At 41.7% G+C, this 21,392-nt stretch overlaps 1 protein-coding gene across 1 annotated transcript; it reads right to left on the bottom strand.

The window, feature by feature from the left end:
• Window positions 1–1,823: 1,823 nt before the first annotated feature.
• Window positions 1,824–4,512, bottom strand: LOC110533719 (uncharacterized). The gene is made up of 6 exons (XM_021618187.3): window positions 4,253–4,512; window positions 4,000–4,098; window positions 3,671–3,709; window positions 3,169–3,311; window positions 2,903–2,992; window positions 1,824–2,793 (listed from the first exon to the last, which is right to left on the bottom strand). Exons 1-6 carry the CDS (start codon window positions 4,398–4,400, stop codon window positions 2,653–2,655), a joined length of 660 nt encoding a protein of 219 aa, XP_021473862.3. The 5' UTR covers window positions 4,401–4,512; the 3' UTR covers window positions 1,824–2,652.
• Between the last annotated feature and the right edge of the window lie 16,880 nt (window positions 4,513–21,392).

The following is a 21,392-nucleotide window of genomic DNA, read 5'->3' as shown; positions in this document are numbered from 1 at the left end:
CTTTGCTTATTTGAGCTGTTGTTGCCATAATATGGACATGGTCTTTTACCAAATAGGGTTATCTTCTGTATACCACCCCTACCTTGTCACAGCACAACTGATTGGCTCAAATGCATTAAGAAGGAAAGAAATTCCACAAATGAACTTTTAACAAGGCACACCTTTTAATTGAAATGCATTGCAGATGACTACCTCATGAAGCTGGTTGAGAGAATGCCAAGAGTGTGCAAAGCTGTCATCATGGCAAAGGGTGGCTACTTTGAAGTATCTCAAATGTAAGATATTTTGATTTGTTTAAAAAAAAAATTGGTTACTACATGATTCAATATGTGTTATTTCATAGTTTCTATGTCTTCACTATTGTTCTACAATGTAGAAAATAGTAAAAAAAATATAGAAAAACCCTTGAATGAGTAGGCGTGTCCAAACTTTAGACTGGTACTTTATATACTGAGACCCCTCACCGTATCAAAGGTTATACCTGTTGTTGTGGGAAAAAGGTATTTTAAGTACAATCAGGGTAATGTTTCCTGTTAGGAGAGAGCTGTGTACTTATTTTAATGCTATTAATAATACTATGACTGACTGATGTATTCTATTGTAAAGAGGAGAAGGACAAGGATCTATGAGTATGCACAGAATTCTGTGTATAAGGGGGTAGGCTTCAGGGGAGGGATATGGGCATGAGGTTCATGGAAATGTTATGGAAAAGATTTCTGTTCAAAACAGAATAATGTTGATGATTATTGCCTGTGATGTAAACAATGTCACTTTGTTTCTTTGAAAAGCTAAGAAATGAAATGGAATGAACAAACTTTGTTTCACATGTCTGTTTCCTAGATATATGACAGTGTTATTCAGATCTAATTGATGATATAGTTCCCTAAACAAACAAAGCATTCAGTCAGTCTAGCCCAGGGGTGTCAAACTCCTCCCATGGAGGGCCTAGTGTCTGCTGGTGTTTGGTTTTTCCTTTCAATTAAGACCTAAACAACCAGGCGAGGGGAGTTCCTTACTAATTTCATCAATCAAGTAAGGGAGGAGTGAACCTGCAGACACTCAGCCCTCCATGGAATGAGTTTTACAAGTGGCCTAGACTCTATTAAGCCATCAGTGAGTACACCGTGAAGGAAGGATAAAAGGCACGATCAATCCGATGTCTGCATTGGCCGTGCAGCATTTACAGTGATATGGCCTCTGCAGAGGTCAGGGCATTCATTTTTCTTGCGCTTTGCCGAGCAGCGCAGAACTGTTGTGAAGGAAGTTGTCAACAAAGTGAGTTTGTGTTCATACAGGACCTTCCGCCTCCACCTACCATCAACCAATCATGCCAATGCGGAGCTACACGGAGCCCTCCGTATTGTTACAAAATGTGAGAGGCACACAGCGATGCGGTACAGAGCTCAATTTGGCCTCTGCATGCCTCCCGAGGCTCCGCAATTGCCTCACGCCATCCGTACTGCGCCTCTGACCACATTTGCAGATCATGCATAAATGAGCTTTAAGCCTGGGGGACAGAGGGGGTGCTGCTTGGCTGTATGTGTGTATAATCCCAGTCTCCCTAAACACAGACAGTCCCAGTCCTTCCTCCACCTTATACACATACAGTATGTCACCTCATGGCATCAGAGGCTTCTGAATCCACACAACATACACACAGTGTTGCTAAGGACTATGTAAGGGTGGATGTAACACACACATACACAGCTATTTCTTCCCAAACCTTCTATCACTATTTGAGTGGAACTTAATGTGATTCAGCATACAATATAAAACCGTGATTATGGATGAAGTTGTACAATAGGAAAAACAAGGAGAGGAGATATAATTGTGACTGTTTAATGTTTCAGCTCAGGTCTCTCTGAAGACATTTCACGAAGATACATTTTTATAGAAAGTGTGTTTCGCTAAACTAATTTGAGTAAATGTCTCAACATTTACAGTTATTTCTTTATACAGTCTACTGTGGTTTGGACTAAAATAAAAGTACATTTTTAGATGAGAATATATCTGAAGTGTTGGGCTCCCGAGTGGCGCAGCGGTCTAAGGCACAGGCAGTGCAAGAGGTGTCACTGTAGTCCGTGGTTTATAACCAGGCTACATCACATCCAGCCGTGATTGGGAGTCCCATGGGGCTGCGCACAATTAGCCTTAACGTCATCCGGGATTGGCTGGGGTAGGCTGATGTCATTGTAAATAAGAATTTGTTCTTAACTGACTTGCCTAGCTAAATGACTATTATTTTTTTTAAACAGATGTTTCAGCTACATTTTTGTAGTGCTTCAGTCATAATTTGAATGATGATGAGAAGCCTAGCAAGCTTATGGTTTTATCTACAGGTCAGTGACTTCTTCTGCATGTAAAGAAAACGTGTGCATGTTTCATTAATGTTCTCCTGTGAACAAAATGTTCTTTGCAGACCTTATTGAATCTCTACAATTACATAGCACCCTCTTGTGTTCACTGACACAAGCGGTTGCCCTGAAATGCAGGATAGAATCAAAGCATATTAACGACCAAAATTAAGCAAGACATTTTGGTCATTAAAACAAGGACATTGTTCAAGGAATTAAAAAACTATTCATATTGTGACAAAAAGTGAAAAAATTCAAGGAAAAGCTGCTTTCCTTCCTGAATGGAATACATTCGATCTTAATGATGTCCAGAGACGTGCGGTGGAGAGGCCTTCCTCTCACACACCCACCCCTGGCTCTTCATGTGATCTGGGCTCATTGAGGGCTGGGTGGGATCACCAGTCAAGAGGGCACAATCAGCATCATTTTCAGAATCATCCTGAGGAGGATCAAACAAAGGTTAAAATGAATTTATTACAAAAACATGTTCTTAATGAAGTACTGTACATAATACAAAAAGGATTATGAGAGATTGGATTATTCTGAACCTCTGTGGCACCATCTGCAGAACCCTCGGTCGTACCCCTCAGCTTAAGGACCCAAAGCTGCTGTCCTCTGGCCCTGGCCAACAACCAAACCTATGTATTCAAACTCATGCGTTTAATCTTTATGCATTTTACACCTTTAGCTCAGTATAAATATTTTTGAACTGAAAATGTATGACCGGACACTGAAAGTTAATTGTATTCTGTATATATATAGTTACACTGCAAGCATATACAATTTCACAGACAGAGTATACATGCCGACATACCGTGTTATGTGGCTGCAATGTGGTCAGAGTAGCGTTGTTCTGCTGACAGAAGCTACCAGCAGCTAAGCAATCCCCCACACTCTGCCAGAATAGATAGAACCCATTGTGGTGGAGATGCCACACTTCTTCATTCTGTCTGAAATCTGAACATAAGCATACTCGTATTGGCAGTTAGGGCTCCTCCATGCTGTTGAAATATTCCAGTGTGAAAGGTAACCACGTCAAATGTGGTGAATATATAATGTTAGTGGGGAATCCTAACTTCCAGTTAAATAATTTTTTTTTACATCATGCAATAATGTCAATGAGAGACTAAGTGAAAATGTGACTTGGAAGTTAGGATTCGCCCGGTAATGAAATAGAACACATTACTTTCTAATTAAACAACCAAAACTACAGCAAGACATTCCACATGTTGTGTTTCATCTTGATCTACTAAATAGAGGTCATTTGTGTGATTTATTGAACTTATACAGTACAGTAGCCATATGAAGTCACCCACCTCCATTTTTAGATGACAATGCCCCGGCGAAATGGGAATCTAGCAAAAAAGAATAAGAAAGCTGCTCTTTTAAAAATATGTATTTAATCCTGAGACGACTAATAGGTTGAACAGGTTTGGGTCCTGTATAGTTTGAATCGACCAATAATATTGAGGTTTCAGAGTATGAACTACAAGAGTAGAACACTTGGTTAGGAACAGTGGTTGGTGACAGACATAGCTGTCTTTTACACCCAAACCCCAGCTATACTTCATTTTTAGAACCTCACATAATAATCATCACATCAATCAAATATTCAGTAGTGCATATTGTTGATTCAATTACTTACAGTGAACTCCAACAATTACCAGAATGATAATCAGTAGAAGTGCATTGAAGAGGAGTAGAGGGAACACAGGCGTTTTCCATTGCATCCTGTTATGTGACTCTGAAATGCAGAAGTGACAAAAATGTGATTAATACTGTCTTGTCAATAATACTTGATTATCAGTCATGCAGGCCTACATAGTCATTTAGTCATTTAAAGTCACAACTGACCGATTTCATTTGAGTGTACTAGAAAATATGAACAAAATACTCACTTGCCTGTCTCTGCATTGACGGTATGTTTGGAGACCGAAGAGACTGGTAGATGTTTTCTGTTCCAGGTGTCCCTGCACCTGGGGTCTGTAACCCTGTGGCATCCTCATAATCATTCATTGGAATGCTGCACCTTTCAGACAGCTCCATTGAGTCCCAATCTAAGTCAAATACCTCACTGACAGAGAAAGCAGAAGCATTAATTTTCTTTCAACATTGGGGACCACAACCACAAAACTGAGTCATTTTTTCCTCTTTGCACTTTCTATCTTGTGACGAAAGCAAAGTTGCCATGTCCGCGATTTTTCTGCGAATTGGTCTACTTTGAAAAATATGTCGCAGATGAAAATATCTTTGTGGCGTGTTTTGGCATACTTCTCAATTTCACCGCAGCCGACATGCCATTGCTCGTATATGCTATATATATATATATATATATATCAGGCAGTGAGCATGCTGTTATTGGGTGAGTGAGTGAGTGAATGGTGGGGGAGGGGTGTGTTTATTAATATGTTCATAAAACATGTTAATGCACAATAACTGATATAACAGCGACAAAGAATTTCAAAAGGACTTTAGGCGCACAAGAGCTCTTTAGGTACATTCGCTCAGAAGTGGTTTAAAGTAAAAGGTTTTACTCATGCACAGTTCTAGGGTCTGGAACGCTGTGCGTGTGGAAATTGGAAATGGAAGTTATGGAACTCCCTAGCATGCTTCTGTTATGGGAAAAAGTCCACAATGAAAATTACATTAAATGTGGAGAATGATAGGCTACATTTTCCTCAGTTGGCCATCAAATAGACTATTCATTTATATGCCATTGTGGGCTACTGTAACCTCCTATTTGATACAATAAATATGTTGAAATTAAGATATCACTGGAGTCATCGCAAATCAGTTTGTGCCAGTTGTGTAGCGTACCTGAAGCTGGCAAACAGATTTAATAAACAGCATATTACTCTATTGTTGTAGCCTTGTGTTATTATGCAATTATTAATGGCCATGTTTAGTTAATTCAATTCAAATCAAATTGTATTTGTCACATATCCCTGAATACAACAGGTGTAATAGACCTTACAGTGAAATGCTTACTTACAAGCCCTTAACCAACAATGCTTTAAGAAGTTTTAATAAAAAAATAAAAAAATGTGTTAAGTAAAAAATAGAAAATTAAAGTAACAAATAATTAAACAGCAGCAGTAAAATAACAAGTGAGGCTATATACAGGGGGTACCAATGTGCGGTGGCACCGGTTAGTCGAGGTAATTGAGGTAATATGTGCGTGTAGGTAGAGTAGAAGTGACCATGCATAGATAATAAACAGAGAGTAGCAGCAGTGTAAAAGAGGGGTCTGGGTAGCCCTTTGATTAGCTGTTCAGGAGTCTTATGGCTTGGGGTAGAAGCTGTTAAGAAGCCTTTTGGAACTAGACTTGGCGCTCCGGTACCGAGAGAGAACCGTCTACGAGGGATGGCTGGAGTCTCTGACAATTTTCAGGGCCTTCCTCTGACACCGCCTGGTATAGAGGTCCTGGATGGCAGGAAGCTTGGCCCAAGTGATCTACTGCGCCAATTATCAATTAAAATGATCAATTGAGATCATGGTCACAGCTCTATTGCAAATGTATCATTCTCTGCATTTAATGTCAGTTTCATCGTGGACATTTCCCTGAAACTAGATGTTGGCCTATCTGTGGCTATAGGCTACCTGCATCTAGCTCAGCAAACCATGGCAAAGTTGAATTACAATTATAAACCCACATTTTAGTCAGTAGCAGTGTCTATTGAAATAAAAAGTCAATCTCGCAAATAGGCCATTTCTAACAGTTTGTAGTCTTAACATCTGGCACATAATAACTAATAATAACACATAATAAAGGCTCAGTTGCCAGAAAATAGGCTAACATTCTTTTAAAAAGTTTGTCTAGTGTTTCTCGCACAGACATTTCGAGATCTTCCATCCAACTTTCATCACTCAAACTCTCCTGTCAGATTTATGTATACAGTGCATTCAGAAAGTATTCAGACCCTTTGATGTTTTCCACATTTAGTTACGTTACAGCCTTATTCTAAAATGGATGAAATAAGAAATATCTGAATACCTTCCCGAGGGCACTCTATAGGGTCACTCCTGTACTCATCATATCAGATGACACACCTCTGCAGCCCCCACCCCACCCCCACCTGGGCCCCAAGGAGATGAGGGGATGTGGGGGATAGCATGAGGTACTGTGGAGGTGGTGTTGGGTTAGCGTGGGGGGCTTTGGGGGTGATGGAGGGGGTCAGGGGTTCTTAGAGAATCAGTGGTGTCTAATGACCCCTCCAGAGAGACTGCTTCTAATCCCCTACACCCTAGAGAGCTAAAGGGGTTGCCACACACACTCACACGCACAGACACACAAACACACACACAGATACACAGCGCCTCGTACCCACACACATCTGTGGATGAGGTCCTTGTTGCAGTATGGGGCCAAGCTGCCGCCTAATCACCTCAACTCATGTGTGTGATTATCATTTTGCTGGGTCTGTTCACACATCAGACCAACACTTCCAACACCACACACATGCATTTTCAATGACAACCATAAGGCAACACAGGCATGTGGGTGTGATCACTACCCCACCGTATCATAATGTGATAAACACAGTAGCCCAGTGGTGATGAGAGGGGTTGTGATAGGGAATGAGGCTACAGAATAATAGGAAAAAGTGTTCTGAGGGACAAGAGTAGGGAAGGTAGTATGGCTGAAGAGAGACAAGACTTATACATTTTTTAAACTAGGTAAGTCAGTTAACAAATTCTTATTTACAATGACAGCCTACACCGGCCAAACCCAGAAGACCCTGGGCCAATTGTGCACCCCCCTATGGGACTCCCAATCACAGCCAGTAGTGATGTAGTGATGTGATGTGCCTAGCACTGAGATGTAGTGCTTTAGACCACTGCACCACCCAGGAGCCCCCAAACAATAGGGGATAGAGGAGGGTAGTGTGGCTGAAAAGAGACAAGACAATAGGGGATAGAGAGAGGGTAGTGTGGCTGAAGAGAGACAAGACAATAGAGGATTGAGGGAGGGTAGTGTGGCTGAAGAGAGACAAGACAATAGGGGATAGAGGAGGGTAGTGTGGCTGAAGAGAGACAAGACAATAGAGGATTGAGGGAGGGTAGTGTGGCTGAAGAGAGACAAGAGAATAGAGAATTGAGGGAGGGTAGTGTGGCTAAAGAGAGACAAGACAATAGGGGATAGAGGGAGGGTAGTGTGGCTGAAGAGAGACAAGGGAGTAGAGTTGGAGGGCTAGAAGGGGTGGGGTGGACGGAGGGGTGGAGGAGTAGAGTTGGAGGGATGGAGGGGGTGGAGAGGTGGATGAGTAGAGGCGGAGAGGTATAGGGGGTGGAGGGATGGAGGGCTAGGCTGTGGTGGTGACATTGTGACTGTCTGTCCCCAGAGAGATTTCTCTGAGGCTATGGGTTTGAATGGGCTTCTTCCAAGGGGTAAGCTAATTGGTAATCTAAGAGCCACACACACACACACACACACACACACACACACACACACACACACACACACACACACACACACACACACACACACACACACACACACACACACAGTACAGACGCTTATCTAGTTAGGCTATAGGGTCCGTTTTGCATGAAATAAACAAGGGTTAGGTCCTGTCCATAACAGGAAAGCAGGAAATCACAGCTTGCTTTTGCGACAGTATAGTTTTGAATCAGCTTGAGTGCTGTTGTAATATGAAGACTAAAGAGTACTAAGTACTAAAGAGGACCTGATGAGTACTAAAGAGGACCTAATGAGGAAGACTTCACCCGCTCTTATTTAATGGACGTTTTAAAGGATCTCAACCCTGTTTACAAGCAATGTTTTACAAGAAATTCCATAAAATGCTTCAGAACCAAACAAAGCAAGTAACAAAAAGCAGATATCCTCCTTACGTTTTCAATTTTCATGTTGCAATTTTATATGTTGTCATGAGGTATTTTTGCCTTTTGTCCAGGGTTGCCAGGTTAAGCAGAAGTTTCTAGAACAATGACCCCTCAAAACCCTCCCACAAGCCCAAAAACAAGCACAAAAACTGAAATACCTTATTTACATAAGTATTCAGACCCTTTGCTATGAGACACACAATTGAGTGCAGGTGCATCCTGTTTCCATTGATCATCCTTGAAATGTTTCTTAAACTTGATTGGAGTCCACCTGTGGTAAATTCAATTGATTGGACATGATTTGGAAAGGCACACACCAGTCTATATAAGGTCCCACAGCAAAAACCAAGCCATGAGTTCGAAGGAATTGTCCGTAGAGCTCAGAGACAGGATTGTGTTGAGGCACAGATCTGGGGAAGGATACCAAAACATTTCTGCAGCATTGAAGGTCCCCAAGAACACAGTGGTCTCCATCATTCTTAAATGGAAGAAGTTTGGAACCAAGATTGAACTCTTTGACCTGAACGCCAAGCGTCATGTCTGGAGGAAATCTGTTGCCATCCTTATGGTGAAGCATGGTGGTGGCAGCATCATGATGTGGGGATGTTTTTCAGCGGCAGGGACTGGGAGACTAGTCAGGATCCAGGCAAAGGGTGAATGGAGAAAAGTACAGAGAGATCCTTGATGAAAACCTGCTCCAGAGCGCTCAGGACCTCAGACTGGGACGAAGGTCCATCTTCCAGCAGGACAACAACCCTAGGAAATACAGCCAAGACAAGGCTTTGGGACAAGTCTCAATGTCCTTGAGTGGCCCAGTCAGAGCCCGGACTTGAACCTGATCGAACATCTCTGGAAAGACCTGAAAATAGCTGTGCAGCAATGCTCCCGATCGAACCTGACAGAGCATGAGAAGATCTGCAGAGAAGAATGGGAGAAACTCCCCAAATACAGGTGTGTCAAGCTTGTAGCGTCATACCGAAGAAAGCTTGAGGGTGTAATCGCTGCCAAAGATACTTTAACAAAGTACTGAGTACTTAAGTGTCTGGATACTTATGTAAATGTGATATTTCACTTTTTTTAAATATAAATTAGCAGACATTTCTATAAAACAGTTTTTGCTTTATCTTTATGGGGTATTGTGTGTAGATTGATGGGGGGGATTATTTAATCAATTTTTGAATAAGGCTGTAACCTAACAAAATGTGGGAAAAGTCAAGGGGTCTGAATACTTTCTGAAGACACTGTAGCTATATCCTGTAGAAGGGGTCTGGAGGGCTTTGAAGAGATTATTTAGATGAGCAGTCCTCCATGCACCAGTCACCTCTCACCAGAAGGTGGCAGTCGAAGAAGCTATTTCAAGAGGTAGTTTGAAGGGGTTTGGAGGTGCATAGGGTTGTAAGGAAGACACTTGATTTCCCATCAGCCATATCAGAAATCAGTCCCTAATTAGAAGGCAGATTAAAATAGGTAGATTGCAGCCCTTGAGGACTGGACCTGTGCACACCTGCCTGCTCCCATTGACCTGGTTCAAGATATCCTCTCCCCATACAGTCCTCCCTGCACCAGTTCCCTTTCCCCACCAGATGGCAGACAGAGATCGATGATGTACAGAAACCCTGGATTGAAGCAACGATACAGAGCACCAGTAATGGTGCACTTTTGTAAGCACAAGTCTATGGGGAAATTAATGTCATTTTTGTATGGGTTTTCGGATAAACACTGAAAATAAGGTCTGTGGTAAACAGGCTTAGGAGATCTTATACGTTTAGTTCTGTAAGATAATGTTCATCAGCTAACGTCACTTTTGTAAATGTTAAATAATTTATGTAACCAAAGAAGTACATAAAGCACATAAAAGCTTCATATTTCATAAAGATCTGTTTAACTGATTGATATTATCTCATAGAACAACAGGTATAAGATCTCGTAAGCTTGTCATTTTATTTATTTTTTACAATGGAGGAGTACCAAAATGGCTGCACGGTGGCTTCAATACAGCGCCACCTGTCAGTCGGCCAAGTTATATACATATCATTGATAGACACACAGATACTGTGTTTGGCAAAGGGCCATGTTTATATTAGGGACAAGTTATTCTGCTAAATTTGCACCTGATGTTCTCCTTAATGAAGACAGAGGAAAAGCCCCGTAGAGAGCTGTGCTAGAGCCAAGTCTCAGGACAGAATGTCATAATAATAAGCAGTAATTAAGACATCAGCATGTACACACGACACACACACACACACATTGAGTTGTGAGAGGATAAATTGAACAAAGCCCTTTCCTCAGCCCTGATTCGGAAAACAAATCAAGTATGATAATAAATGCATCGGTCAACTCTAATGTATTTATGTATGTCGTGCATTGTCAGATTGTCCATCTCTATGACACAATATCATATTTTAAGGTGTTATTTTCAATTGAGGGTGATATGATTATCTTTTTGCATGAATCAATCTAAGTAGAATATTGAACAAAACTAGAATATTGAATGAAACAGTAGACCATTGAACTTAACAGTAGAATATTGAATGAAACAGTAGAATATTGAATGAAACTGTTCTTTTCAATATTAGAGTATATACAGTATGAGCAAGAGTTGTTATGCGGGTGTGTGTGTGTTTGTGCTCTATGTCAGGCAGTGTTCATTAGGCTCAGAGTAGAGTATAGGTTCATCGGTCCTGGGGCTTTCCTGTACTAATCACCCTGCTGCCATTAGGAAGTGTCCATTAGTCTGCTTTCTTCCCCTCAACAAACCACTCCCTCTTCAGTACACCTCAGAGACACACAGTCTCTCTCTCTCTCTCTCTCTCTCTCTCTCTCTCTCTCGTCAAACTTTCCCTGTTCCTTTAGATCAGTACCTGTGGTAGCTTTGTCAAAGAAATGAAAGGTCTGATGTTAAACAAATATGCAGTGTAAGTGGCGGTTCAGCACCACTGAAGCGGACAGCGGCGTGATCGGAATTCCAAAGTTCAGCACCACCACTTCAGTACCAATTCTCCAGCTATAAATATGGCCTTGAGTTTTTCCTGTTTAGGGCACATGGTCTGACAAAAACCCAGGGTCCAATTCATGAAGTGTTCCTGCAGGGCCTTTATTTGCTGTAACAGTGCTTTGTTACTGTACAGCCAGCATGTTTTACATGAAACCCTCTACACCTGAACAGCCCTTTTCTCCACCCCTCTACCCTTCAACACATCCCTCCTCCAACCCCTCCACCACAACCCTGTTCTGCCGTAGAGCGCGATATGAAGACAAGACATCACTTTTCATCGGGAGGACTGAGATCAAACTCTTGGCCTCTTCCTTCCCTGCGGTGGAATTCCCACACAGTGTTGGCTTGATGGGATACATTTTTCATAGGGCGCCATGTGCCGCTGTGTCACTCCTAGCTGTGGGGCATTGGAAAGGCGTATTATATGAAGAAAAATATTAAATATTAAAGTCTCACTCCACCGAGCGGAGAACACTAGGAGCCACTTGTATCATGGTCCCAAAATAAAGAAGAGTATAGAGAAGAGAGAAAGAAAGAGGGGGATCAGCAGAGCCACGGGAAGTAGGGGTGCTGAGGGTGCTGCAGCACACCCTGAACATTTTTTGAAGAAGCACCCCAACCCCCAAACTACTTCCTTTGGCTATGGGGATCAGGGGCAGAGTTCAGAGGACATAAATCAGGGGTCAGTGGATGGGGTGTGTGCAGAAGATAAAAACACACCCGGGACATGTCCATATGACAAATTAGCCTGTATGGGACCTGTCTCCTCTCCTCTCACAGCATTACCATAACAATCTGTCTATCTGGGATATTACTGGTGCCTTAAGAATATACAGGTGTGTGTGTGTAGTGAAGAGAGCAAGCACACAGTCAGTCTGTCTGTCACTGTCAATACACTGCGGTAGGATCAGAGCAGGTACACAGCGCTATACCATATAGCCGTCAATCACAGGAGATCACAGATGCTGAGGGACTCTCAGTGATCCACCAATGACAGGCCATCAAACTGATGACACAAGCATAACCCGACATAACCCCCTCTGGCATAAACAATGTATGAAATTGAAATGATATATTGTACTGTTAAACACACGCACGCACATAAATTGCTAATGAATTCTACAAATCACTATACATGTGCTTATTTTTTTACATATGGTGACCAATACTGTGTAAAAAATATGGATGAAACATTCGATTTTAGAGACTCATTCCCCTTGAATGCATTTTTTTATTACAGTAGTCTGTAAATATTCTATGATCCTTTTGTAGGTTTATACTAATTCATAACTCACTTAAATGTTATTAAATACAACATTAAAAACATTTCCCTGAATGCATCAAACACTACAGAATGGAAGGACCCACCAATCTCATGAAGAAAATACTGTTTGAGTTGCAATCAAGCTAATATTTTAAATAGTAAGTTTATTCTATGCAGTAATAAGTGGCAGATGCTTTTGGTAAAGGATTAGTCAAAGGAATGAGACATTCATGGTTCCTGTCTCAGTTTAATTTATTTGAATTCAAATTCTGCTTCCGGTGGGGAAGCAGAACACACACACACACACACACACACAAATCGCTATGGCAATATGATACAGAAACCGCCTACCGCTGAGAGTTGACACAAGATGGGGCTTGAACAGTGGGAGAACTAACAAGATAGAAAGAGTGAGAAGACAGAAGAGAGAATGAAAGAGTATCAAATCAAATTTATTTATATAGCCCTTTGTACATCAGCTGATATCTCAAAGTGCTGTACAGAAACCCAGCCTAAAACCCCAAACAGCAAGCAATGCAGGTGTAGAAGCACAGTGGCTAGGGAAAAACTCCCTAGAAAGGCCAAAACCTAGGAAGAAACCTAGAGAGGAACCAGGCTATGAGGGGTGGCCAGTCCTCTTCTGGCTGTGCCGGGTGGAGATAACAGAACATGGCCAATATGTTCAAATGTTCATAAATGACCAGCATAGTCAAATAATAATAATCACAGTAGTTGTCGAGGGTCAGCACCTCAGGAGTAAATGTCAGTTGGCTTTTCATAGCCGATCATTAAGAATATCTCTACCACTCCTGCTGTCTCCAGAGAGTTGAAAACAGCAGGTCTGGGACAGGTAGCACGTCCGGTGAACAGGTCAGGGTTCCATAGACGCAGGCAGAACAGTTGAAACTGGAGCAGCAGCACGGCCAGGTGGACTGGGGACAGCAAGGAGTCATCATGCCAGGTAGTCCTGAGGCATGGTCCTAGGGCTCAGGTCCTCCGAGAGAGAGAATACTTAAATTCCCACAGGACACCGGATAAGACAGGAGAAGTAATCCAGATATAACAAACTGACCCTAGCCCCCCGACACAAATTACTGCAGCATAAATACTGGAGGCTGAGACAGGAGGGGTCAGGATACACTGTGGCCCCATCCGATGATACCCCCGGACAGGGCCAAACAGGAAGGATATAACCCCACCCACTTTGCCAAAGCACAGCCCCCACACCACTAGAGGGATATCTTCAACCACCAACTTACCATCCTGAGACAAGGCAGAGTATATACTGTACTCTATATCATCTGCTGCATCTTGCCATCTTTATGTAATACATGTATCACTAGCCACTTTAAACTATGCCACTTTATGTTTATATACCCTACATTACTCATCTCATATGTACATACTGTACTCTATACCATCTACTGCATCTTGCCATCTTTATGTAATACATGTATCACTAGCCACTTTAAACTATGCCACTTTATGTTTATATACCCTACATTACTCATCTCATATGTACATACTGTACTCTATACCATCTACTGCATCTTGCCATCTTTATGTAATACATGTATCACTAGCCACTTTAAACTATGCCACTTTATGTTTATATACCCTACATTACTCATCTCATATGTACATACTGTACTCTATACCATCTACTGCATCTTGCCATCTTTATGTAATACATGTATCACTAGCCACTTTAAACTATGCCACTTTATGTTTATATACCCTACATTACTCATCTCATATGTACATACTGTACTCTATACCATCTACTGCATCTTGCTTGTGCCGTTCTGTACCATCACTCATTCATATATCTTTATGTACATATTCCTAATCCCTTTACACTTGTGTGTATAAGGTAGTAGTTGTGGAATTGTTAGGTTAGATTACTCGTTGGTTATTACTGCATTGTTGGAACCTGAAGCACAAGCATTTCGCTACACTCGCATTAACATCTGCTAACCATGTGTATGTGACAAATAAAATTGGATTTGATTTGATTTGAGTATAGCCCACAAAGTTCTCCGACCGGGACAACCCAAGGGGAGGCGCCAACCCAGACAGGAAGATCACGTATCAGGGAAGGAGAGGGGTGATTGACTGTCATAATAACACAGCAGCTGAAAATTAATCAATCAGTCAATCAAATGTTACTTATAAAGCCCTTTTTACGTCACTAACATTAGAGTTACCCGGCTTAGACCTCAAGGAGCAGGCTGAAGCAAAGAATCAAATCAAATTTATTTGTCACATACACATGGTTAGCAGATGTTAATGAGAGTGTAGCGAAATGCTTGTGCTTCTAGTTCCGACAATGCAGTAATAACCAACGAGTAATCTAACTAACAATTCCAAAACTACTACCTTATACATAGTGTAAAGGGATAAAGAATAAAGAATATGTACATAAAGATATATGAATGAGTGACGGTACAGAGCAGCATAGGCAAGATGCAGTAGATGGTATTGAGTACAGTATATACATATGAGATGAGTACTTCACTCGCAGTGAAGGAGAGTCCGCATGTTTTGGTTGCAGGCCGTGTCAGTGGCACTGTATTGTCCTCAAAGCGGGCAAAAAAAATATTTTGTGTGCCTGGGAGCAAGATATCCTGGTCCGTGACTGGGCTGGTTTTCTTTCTGTAATCCGTGATTGACTGTAGACCCTGCCACATACCTCTTGTGTCTGAGCCGTTGAATTGCGATTCTACTTTGTCTCTATACTGACGCTTAGCTTGTTTGATTGCCTTGCGGAGGGAATAGCTACACTGTTTGTATTCGGTCATGTTTCCGGTCACCTTGCCCTGATTAAAAGCAGTGGTTCGCGTTTTCAGTTTCACATGAATGCTGCCATCAATCCACGGTTTCTGGTTTGGGAATGTTTTAATCGTTGCTATGGGAACGACATCTTCAACGCACGTTCTGATGAACTCGCTCACCGAATCAGCGTATTCGTCAATGTTGTTGTTTGATGCAATATGAAACATATCCCAGTCCACGTGATGGAATCAGATTGGTCGGACCAGCGTTGAACAGACCTCAGCGCGGGAGCTTCTTGTTTTAGCTTCTGTCTGTAGGCAGGGAGCATAAAAATGGAGTCGTGGTCAGCTTTTCCGAATGGAGGGCGGGGGAGGGCCTTATATGCGTCGCGGAAGTTAGAATAGCCATTATCCAAGGTTTTTCCAGCCCTGGTTGCGCAATCGATATGCTAATACAATTTAGGGAGTCTTGTTTTCAGATTAGCCTTGTTAAAATCCCCAGCTACAATGAATGCAGCCTCAGGATATGTGGATTCCAGTTTGCAAAGAGTCAAATAAAGTTTGTTCAGAGCCATCGATGTGTCTGCTTGGGGGGGAATATATACGGCTGTGATTATTATCGAAGATAATTCCCTTGGTAGATAATACGGTCGACATTTGATTGTGAGGAATTCTAAATCAGGTGAACAGAAGGACTTGAGTTCCTGTATGTTGTGACAACACCACGTCTCGTTAACCATATAGCATACGCCCCCGCCCCTCTTCTTACCAGAAAGATGTTTGTTTCTGTCGGCGCAATGCGTGGAGAAACCAGCTGGCTGCACCGACTACGATAGCGTCTCTCGAGTGAGCCATGTTTCCGTGACGCAAAGAACGTTACAGTCTCTGATGTCTCTCTGGAATGCTACCCTTGCTCGGATTTCATCAACCTTGTTGTCAAGAGACTGGACATTGGCGAGAAGTATGCTAGGGAGTGGTGCGCGATGTGCCCGTCTCCGGAGTCTGACCAGAAGACCGCTTCGTTTCCCTCTTTTACGAAGTCGTTGTTTTGGGTCGCCGGCTGGGATCTATTCCGTTGTCCTGGGTGAAAGGCAGAACACAGGATCCGCTTCGCGAAAGTCATATTCTTGGTCGTACTGATGGTGAGTTGACGTTGCTCTTATATTCAGTAGTTCTTCCTGACTGTATGTAACAAAACCTAATATTACCTGGGGTACCAATGTAAGAAATAACACATATAAAAACAAAACTGCATAGTTTCCTAGGAACGCGAAGCGAGGCGGCCATCTCTCTCAGCGCCGGAAGTAGGAAGAAAAGAAAACTCCCTAGAAAGAAAAATAAATATTGAGAGCACTCAGACTCAAACGGATAAGATGGACAGGATAGGCTGTGTGTAGATCCAATGGAGGTAGAGGTCACAGGTGAGGAGGGATCAGCGGCATGACCAGGTGGACTTAGGACAGGCACATCAGGGTGTCGTGTCTTCAGCAGCTGCAGTAGGAACAAAGAGAGAGAAAGACAGGGTTAGTGGCAACATGCCGAAGACCACACATAAGATAAAGCAGGTAGAACCCCAGCACACAAACCATTGCAGCATAAATACTGGGAACAGGGGCGGTCAAGAGACATCATGGATCCATCCAGAGTCACCCCAGATGGAGCCAATCATGAAAGGATTAAGGTTAGGGTTATGGTTAAGGTTAGGGATGAACCATGATGTGGACACTCCAAAAAGGGTTCTTTGGCTGTCCCCAAAAGATAACCCTTTTTGGTTTCAGGGAGAACCCTTTTTAGATCCACACAGGGTTCTACCTGGAACCAAAAGGGTTCTTCAAAGGGTTCTCTTATGAGGACAGACCAAAAAAACTTTTAGGTTCTAGATAGCACCTAGATAGAGTGTAGGGTTAGGGTTCAAGTTTGTTTCTTTTGTGATATACACATGATATACTGTACATGCTAATGGAGTACACAGTGCAACGACATGCTTACTTGCAGGTTCACCACTCGACATTACAACAACAATAGGAAAGTAAGTAGGCTAAGTGTGTAAAAGAGTAATAACAATAAATGTTAAATGAATAGAAATAGGATAAACATTTAGCAAAAATATAATACAAGGAGGAACTCAAACAAATTAAAGTAGGACATTTACATATGTATATTGTGCAACAGCTTGTGAAGTAATAATAAATAGGAGTCCAGTAGCAGCCGTCATGAAGTGGCCGTGTAGCATTGATGTGTGTGAATGGGAGTGTTTGTGTGTGTTTGAGCCTTTGTGTTGACATGTGTTTGTGTGCATGTTTAGTGCATGTGTGCTAAGGTGCTGGGAGTGAGTGTAAGAGAGGTTATTGCTATGGTTGGTGTTGAACAGTGATGTGGACATGAAGGTAGGGTTAGGGTTAAGGTAGGAACCAGGATGTGAGACCATGATGTCTGTGTGTGTCTGAGGGTAACACAAGTCAGTCAGCCAGTATCTGATGGCTGCATCCGGAAACTTCCAACCTTGAGCCCAGGCACAGACTTAGCAGAAACCCTAAGACATCATTTAAAGAAACCTTAAATGGGCAGTGCAGTCAAATACATAAGTTTTATAAATATTGTGTGAAATTGTGTAAGTTATGATAATGCACTTTTTCAAACAGCTCTTACACTAAATGACATCACCAGGCACTATAAGTTAATAGATCAATAACAAAGAGAGTTTGCCCTCCTCTCTGCCAATAACAGCTAGTTTTCAGGTTACACATCGCTCCTGTTTGGCTCCTCCAATATGGCCCCTCTCAGACAGTCCTAGCAAAGCTAAGAAGCTATTTTGGTTTCTTTTTGACCATTTTAATTGAGAACAATCACAGCAAGCTTAATTGTTACCCATAAATTATTTGATATTGAGATAAAAATGTCTGCATAGGCCCTTTAAGCCTGAAGCAGGGAGTGGTGAACATGTCTTTGTTGGTAGATTGCTATGAGCTTGGGTCTGGGACTGTTGGCCTTCTAGGAAACCAGAGAGCAGGGTCATATCAGAACTAACTGGGCTGGAGCTGAGAGAGGAGATTTCTGAAGGTGGCAGATGTTTTATTGACTACTGTTCCCCCTGGAAGGGATGGGTTGTGTAATAACCCACCTACTGGTTTACACACTCAACACTCCTCCCCTGACAGAAGAACATGCCCTGATATCAACCCAACTTCAATAACACAAATAAATGAGAGAGAGAGAGAGAGAGACCCCTCTGCTGCTCATCCAGAGAGGACATCCCTCTACTCTATGCTCTCTGCTCCAGGGCCCAAACTCCCCTCCAAGTCCTGTGATCACACACCTGCTGTTGGCATGGTGGAAAGAGTGTGTAGGGGGGAAAGGAAGAGGGGTACACAATGGAAACAGATTGTGCTATTGTCACAGTAAGGACTGTAGCAAAACAATATACTAGTCCCATGTCCCCCCCCCCTCATGCCCTTTTCAAAGAATGTCAGCTTGAGTCTTCTATCAGCGTCTGTGGGGTGTTGGAGGTAAATGGTAAATGGCAGGCAGGTAGGTGACTAAATGATGCAGATCTGGTCTGGCTGTCCAGGGAGCAGTGGCCATGACAGCTTTAAAGCAGACTGTGGTTACTGTGTTGAGGGACATCCCTGATCTTATCAACTCTCTCATTTGACTAAATTCCAGAGTGTAGAGATACAACAACTGATAATTTCACATAAGAGGTACTTAATTAAACAAACTATTAAACAAAAATAACATGATATATATTGTTTATTTTTTTATTGTATTTTTTTTATTTGTTATTATTGGCACATCCACATCCTCTTAGGAGGACAAAAGTAACTGTTTTACATTTGAGTTTTCCAGCGTTTTTGATACATGTACATATTACATGCCACCATATATTTACATAAACTGGGGAAGAGTGATTAAATGTGGTACTTAAATTAATATGGGAACAAGTTTGTTTGTCCTTTAGATACTATATAAACAAATGTAAACATGCTCAGTCAAGTTCTTTAGACACAGCTATTGCTGTCACAAATCAACTCAACAAAGCTTGGCGTCTTCTTGTTTTCCATCAATGTGAAATTCAAATAAAACCCAGTGATGAACTCCAAACGACCATCTAAGTGGTGCAAATGTGTGTCTGTGTGTGATTGTCCCAGGGGATTGTCTGCTCTGTGATCCAGGTGATGTGGTGACAGGGACGGGCAGAGACGACAGTGCTAGGCTAACGAGAGGGGAGCTCCATCAATCTTTCCCAGCCAGGTTATTGATCGGGAGGGAATCACACAAAGCTGTTTTCCGAATGATCCCTGACTCCAACAGCCTGGTGACAAGGCTCCCCAGACACTCCCTGTCCTGGGAACGCCTAGGATTTAGGAATGGGAACAATAAGTATCGTTCCCAATGAAAGACTTCTCAGTACTCTCAGTACTCTAAAGTGGCTTCCTCTCCTTGTTTCTTCTCCTTTATTTTGCGTGTACTGATCTGATTTAGCCAGAATAAGTGACGTCAATATAATGGATGCATGTCTGCTTTCATCTGTACTATTCTGTACTATTCGTTGACATCAATACAGATGAAGGAAAGGAGACAAGGAGGCGTGTAATACCAGAACTTTAGAGTCCTTTTTTAAATGTGTTCCTTGATTTGGTTTGTTGGACTCATGCCCCATTATTCATCCAGTTTGGTTGCTCTTCAGATAGGTTTCACTGGTTTTTACATGAATCATTAGAGACATTTCCCTACCAGGTCAGTCAATAGTGGTCACATATGATCTGCACCTAACACTTTAGAATGGCTTCCTTTATTGGCATTCACTTTAAAACCAGCATATAATTAGAGCTATTGACAAGCAAAGAACAGCTACTATTATTCATCTTCACTATAATCAGAATTACCATTCTGATGCAAATGTTTGTGGTTCACCATGATACTCCATGGAATATGTTATTATGGTGCTAGAGATGACCCAGCTCAAAGCATGGAAAAAAAATCCTACATCTATTTACAACAAAAGCAGCAGATAATGGTATAGACAATATGGTGTGTTCACGAATGGGTATTGTAGACTAAATAACAATATGGTGTGTTCATGAATGGGTATTGTAGACTAAATAACAATATGGTGTGTTCATGAATGGGTACTGTAGACAAAATAACAATATGGTGTGTTCATGAATGGGTACTGTAGACAAAATAACAATATGGTGTGTTCATGAATGGGTATTGTAGACTAAATAACAATATGGTGTGTTCATGAATGGGTATTGTAGATTTAATACTACTGTTATTTAATAATGTTATTAATAATATTAGAGACGGCAGAGACGGTAAGGTCATTAATACTGTTAATAGTGTTGAGTCAGGTCAGAGACGGTAAGGTCATTAATACTGTTAATAGTGTTGAGTCAGGTCAGAGACAGTAAGGTCATTAATACTGTTAATAGTGTTGAGTCAGGTCAGAGACGGTAAGGTCATTAATACTGTTAATAGTGTTGTCAGGTCAGAGACGGTAAGGTCATTATTACTGTTAATAGTGTTGAGTCAGGTCAGAGACGGTAAGGTCATTAATACTGTTAATAGTGTTGAGTCAGGTCAGAGACAGTAAGGTCATTAATACTGTTAATAGTGTTGAGTCAGGTCAGAGACGGTAAGGTCATTAATACTGTTAATAGTGTTGAGGCAGGTCAGAGACCGTAAGGTCATTAATACTGTTAATAGTGTTGAGTCAGGTCAGAGACAGTAAGGTCATTATTAATAGTGTTGAGTCAGGTCAGAGACCGTAAGGTCATTAATACTGTTAATAGTGTTGAGTCAGGTCAGAGACAGTAAGGTCATTATTAATGTTAATAGTGTTGAGTCAGGTCAGAGACGGTAAGGTCATTAATACTGTTAATAGTGTTGAGTCAGGTCAGAGACGGTAAGGTCATTAATACTGTTAATAGTGTTGAGTCAGGTCAGAGACAGTAAGGTCATTATTAATGTTAATAGTGTTGAGTCAGGTCAGAGACGGTAAGGTCATTAATACTGTTAATAGTGTTGAGTCAGGTCAGAGACGGTAAGGTCATTAATACTGTTAATAGTGTTGAGTCAGGTCAGAGACAGATGTGTCAAGGTTTTGTAGATTCATGGTGCATTATCTCACTCACAGGGGAACCTACTCAACACCTTT

The sequence above is a fragment of the Oncorhynchus mykiss genome, chromosome 10 (assembly GCF_057628025.1).
Source record: "Oncorhynchus mykiss isolate SJ-2025 chromosome 10, ASM5762802v1, whole genome shotgun sequence".
NCBI lineage: Eukaryota > Metazoa > Chordata > Actinopteri > Salmoniformes > Salmonidae > Oncorhynchus > Oncorhynchus mykiss.
This window is presented reverse-complemented; position numbering and strand designations above follow the sequence as displayed.